The sequence below is a fragment of the Limulus polyphemus genome, unplaced genomic scaffold, assembly GCF_000517525.1.
Source record: "Limulus polyphemus unplaced genomic scaffold, Limulus_polyphemus-2.1.2 Scaffold2734, whole genome shotgun sequence".
Taxonomy (NCBI): Eukaryota; Metazoa; Arthropoda; class Merostomata; order Xiphosura; family Limulidae; genus Limulus; species Limulus polyphemus.
The window spans coordinates 34,233-37,308 of NW_013668344.1; the positions used below are offsets into that span (position 1 = coordinate 34,233).

Here is a 3,076-nt window from a genome sequence, read left to right on the forward strand (position 1 = left end):
TCGAGCGCCCTAACCACCTGGCCATGCCGGGCCCTGTCTTGTTAGGTGGTTCTTTTCTTCTTTATCTTTGACGGAATACGAAAATGGGTTAATTTCTGATTTGGTGTGACAGGGATTCGAACCCGCGACCCTCAGATTGCGAGTCGAGTGCCTTAACCACCTGGCCATGCCGGGCGAAAGTCAATAGAAATCCTATCACACTTTACAGAGTTATTAACCGAAAACCGCGAAAATGCTCTATCTCCCCGTTATAAAAAAAATGCTTCAACGTGATCCAGAATCCGGATCTAGATTAGGATCCGAACCAAGTTTGGGGAGGACTGTCCCATACTTACTTCCCATCTTGTGTTAAATTTTTGTGTACATCGGGTTCTTACTTTTTTTTTAGACACGCGTGCAGAAACAGACAGACAGACAGACACACACATGGACCCAATTGCAATACCCTCGCTCTGCGAGGGTAATAAAATATAAGTATATAATAGCAACATAAATAAACGTGAAACTTAGGAACTTTTTTGTGTGTGTTATTGTTTCAGGTTTTAGGGATTTTCACAATTATCGAAGAATGCTGATAACTTACTCAATAAGAAGACTTAAATGGATATTTTTAATTTTCTGCATTGGGTTTGTAGTCTACTTGTGGTCAACAACCTTTTGGTGGTCCTTTGTGCCAGTTTCACATTCTTTGAGAAGGTGTGTGCAAGACATATCTGGTAGTCAATCAGACGAAAACCTAGAAAATCAATGCCGTAATATAGGCCCAAAATTACGAGGTGTTATATTTGTTCACTCTGCTCCTAGTAACTTTGTTCTTCGACAAGCAATTCGACGTAGTTACGGCAGTAAAGAACTAGGCCAGAAAATGAAAATTCCCACATTCTTCATGATTGGACGTACCCAACATACACCACTTCAGGATATTTTAGAATTGGAGAAAAAAGCCAATGGTGATATCATACAGTTTTCTTTCGTTGATACGTATAAAAATCTCACTTACAAACACCTCAGAGGACTACAGTGGGTTATCAGCCATTGTTCGTTTGCAAACTTTGTAATTAAGTCTGATGATGATATAATCATCAATATTTTTCGGTTATCAAATTTTCTAGACCAGATAAAATTTAACACCACGGTAACAAATAGGCTTATTTGTAGGGTGTGGGAAGACCCTCTGGTGATGCGTAATAATACATCAAAATGGTGTGTGAGTGAAAAAGAGTATGCTCATATGTATTACCCTTCTTACTGTGCCGGTGCCGCCTACATTATGACTATGAAAGTGGCTAAAATTCTTCATCACATATCCAAATTCATGCCGTTCTTTTGGATAGATGACGTGTACGTCACAGGAATACTGGCCAAGAAAGTCAGGCTGAAGCATCACTATATCGAGAACGAATACTCTTTTATTGACGACCCAGATTCAGTTTTGGTTGAAAGAGAAGGGGCTATATTTACTCATATCAACAGAGATGGCGATTCGTACCTAAAATCCTACATGGAACGTTGGAAAGACATCGTCAACATTGAAACACAAGGTTTTTCAAGCAATTATACAGAGCTGAAGAAAGGAAATACGTTAAACGCCAGTTTATCACAAGAAAACTGAGTGAAAAGAACACCACATATTCTTATGTTTATAACATGTGGCGGAAGAAAGGGACATATTTCTAGTTAAAAACATAAAGGTACACACATGTTATGTCCTTCCTGGGATTTACACTTCTACTCCTACTTACACACATGCTATGTCCTTCCTGGGATTTACACTTCTACTCCTACTTACACACATGTTATGTCCTTCCTGGGATTTATACTTCTACTCCTACTTTCACCTGAGTAAATCCACTTAAAATTGACACAAAACATTCAGTTATTTGTTTGTTACATCCTGCAAATTTTGAATACCTTAAAATGTGGTCAACAATAAATAAGTTTTACAAACAAAATAAATGTAGACGCATATCAAACCTAACTTTTAGTAGAAAGCCAGTTTAGTGTTTTTGATCAATGCAGCATCCGGTTGGTAAGTTACTAAAGTTTTAAGAAAATTCAAATTCATCGAACAAGTTGAAGAACGCCATTTTTAACCAAATCTAGAAAGCAGTTTTTGTTTTAAAAAAGTAGCTTGTGATAATCTTCACCACCTCCAAAAACAAAAACACCCAAAACCTTTATGTTGATTTAATTAGGTTGAAATTTCTTATGTACTACTACTACTTGAGATGAACGATGTTTTAAACTCCATAAGTTGAGACCTTCTTCATAAAAGGCTTAGAGTTTGAAACGCAATTCATCTCAAGACCAAGACATGCGCAGTCCAACAAATTTAAGGATGATAATCTTGACCTCTAATAACGCAGTTTTCATGTTTATAACTAAAAAAATAAATCAAAAGAATGTATTGCAACTATACTTCTGTAGAATCAAATAAAAACTTCATTTTATGTAGAAGAAAAATGTCTACCCAAAAGTATGTTTGATCATCCGGAACTTTCAGAGTGACCAAGTTTTTTGTTTATTTTTGTAGATAAATAAAGTTTGTTTTTTTTTAAATGGGACATGATTTTAAACTTGTAATCTTGAAAAGAAAAAGAACTTGTGTTGTGAAAAGAAAAAACTTAGCGATTGGATACAAAGAGTTGTTTTTCTTTTGTATGATCCATCGGTTTAACATTAAATTCATTACCTTCTTCACCTGAAAACCTTGAAATTTTTTTTATATTGTACTTTCTACAGTGATTTAAAGTGAATGTATATATTCGATAAAGAAGAAGCGATTTCCATATTGTTGTTTTATCTACAAACGTTTGGACATGCACAATGCCAACTTTAATTTAGACGTCATCGGCTTTCAACTTTAGTTAGTGCTAATAATCAAACATGGCCTGAAATTTTTTACAGTTGATAGTTTCAAAGAACATCATTAAAATAGTCAGGTCTTAAACAAGATTAGAAAAACGTTGTATACATGGGAATACTAACTCCTGAACTGCATATTGTTACGTATCTGCTTGTTTGATAATTTCCCGTAAAAATTCTTTCCGAGGACCCTCAGCGATACAAGTCCCTT

General features: G+C 35.5%; 1 protein-coding gene across 2 annotated transcripts in view; it reads left to right on the plus strand.

The window, feature by feature from the left end:
- LOC106467767 (beta-1,3-galactosyltransferase 5-like) overlaps positions 1 to 2,712 on the plus strand; it is a 31,535-nt gene extending 28,823 nt beyond the window's left edge. For both annotated transcript variants that reach the window (XM_022395964.1, XM_013928143.2), the window contains exon 2: positions 540 to 2,712. In XM_022395964.1, coding sequence (XP_022251672.1) covers positions 569 to 1,612 — 1,044 coding nt within the window. In that variant the 5' untranslated portion in view covers positions 540 to 568 and the 3' untranslated portion in view covers positions 1,613 to 2,712. The remainder of the gene's footprint in view (positions 1 to 539) is intronic.
- The last annotated feature ends 364 nt before the right edge of the window (positions 2,713 to 3,076 follow it).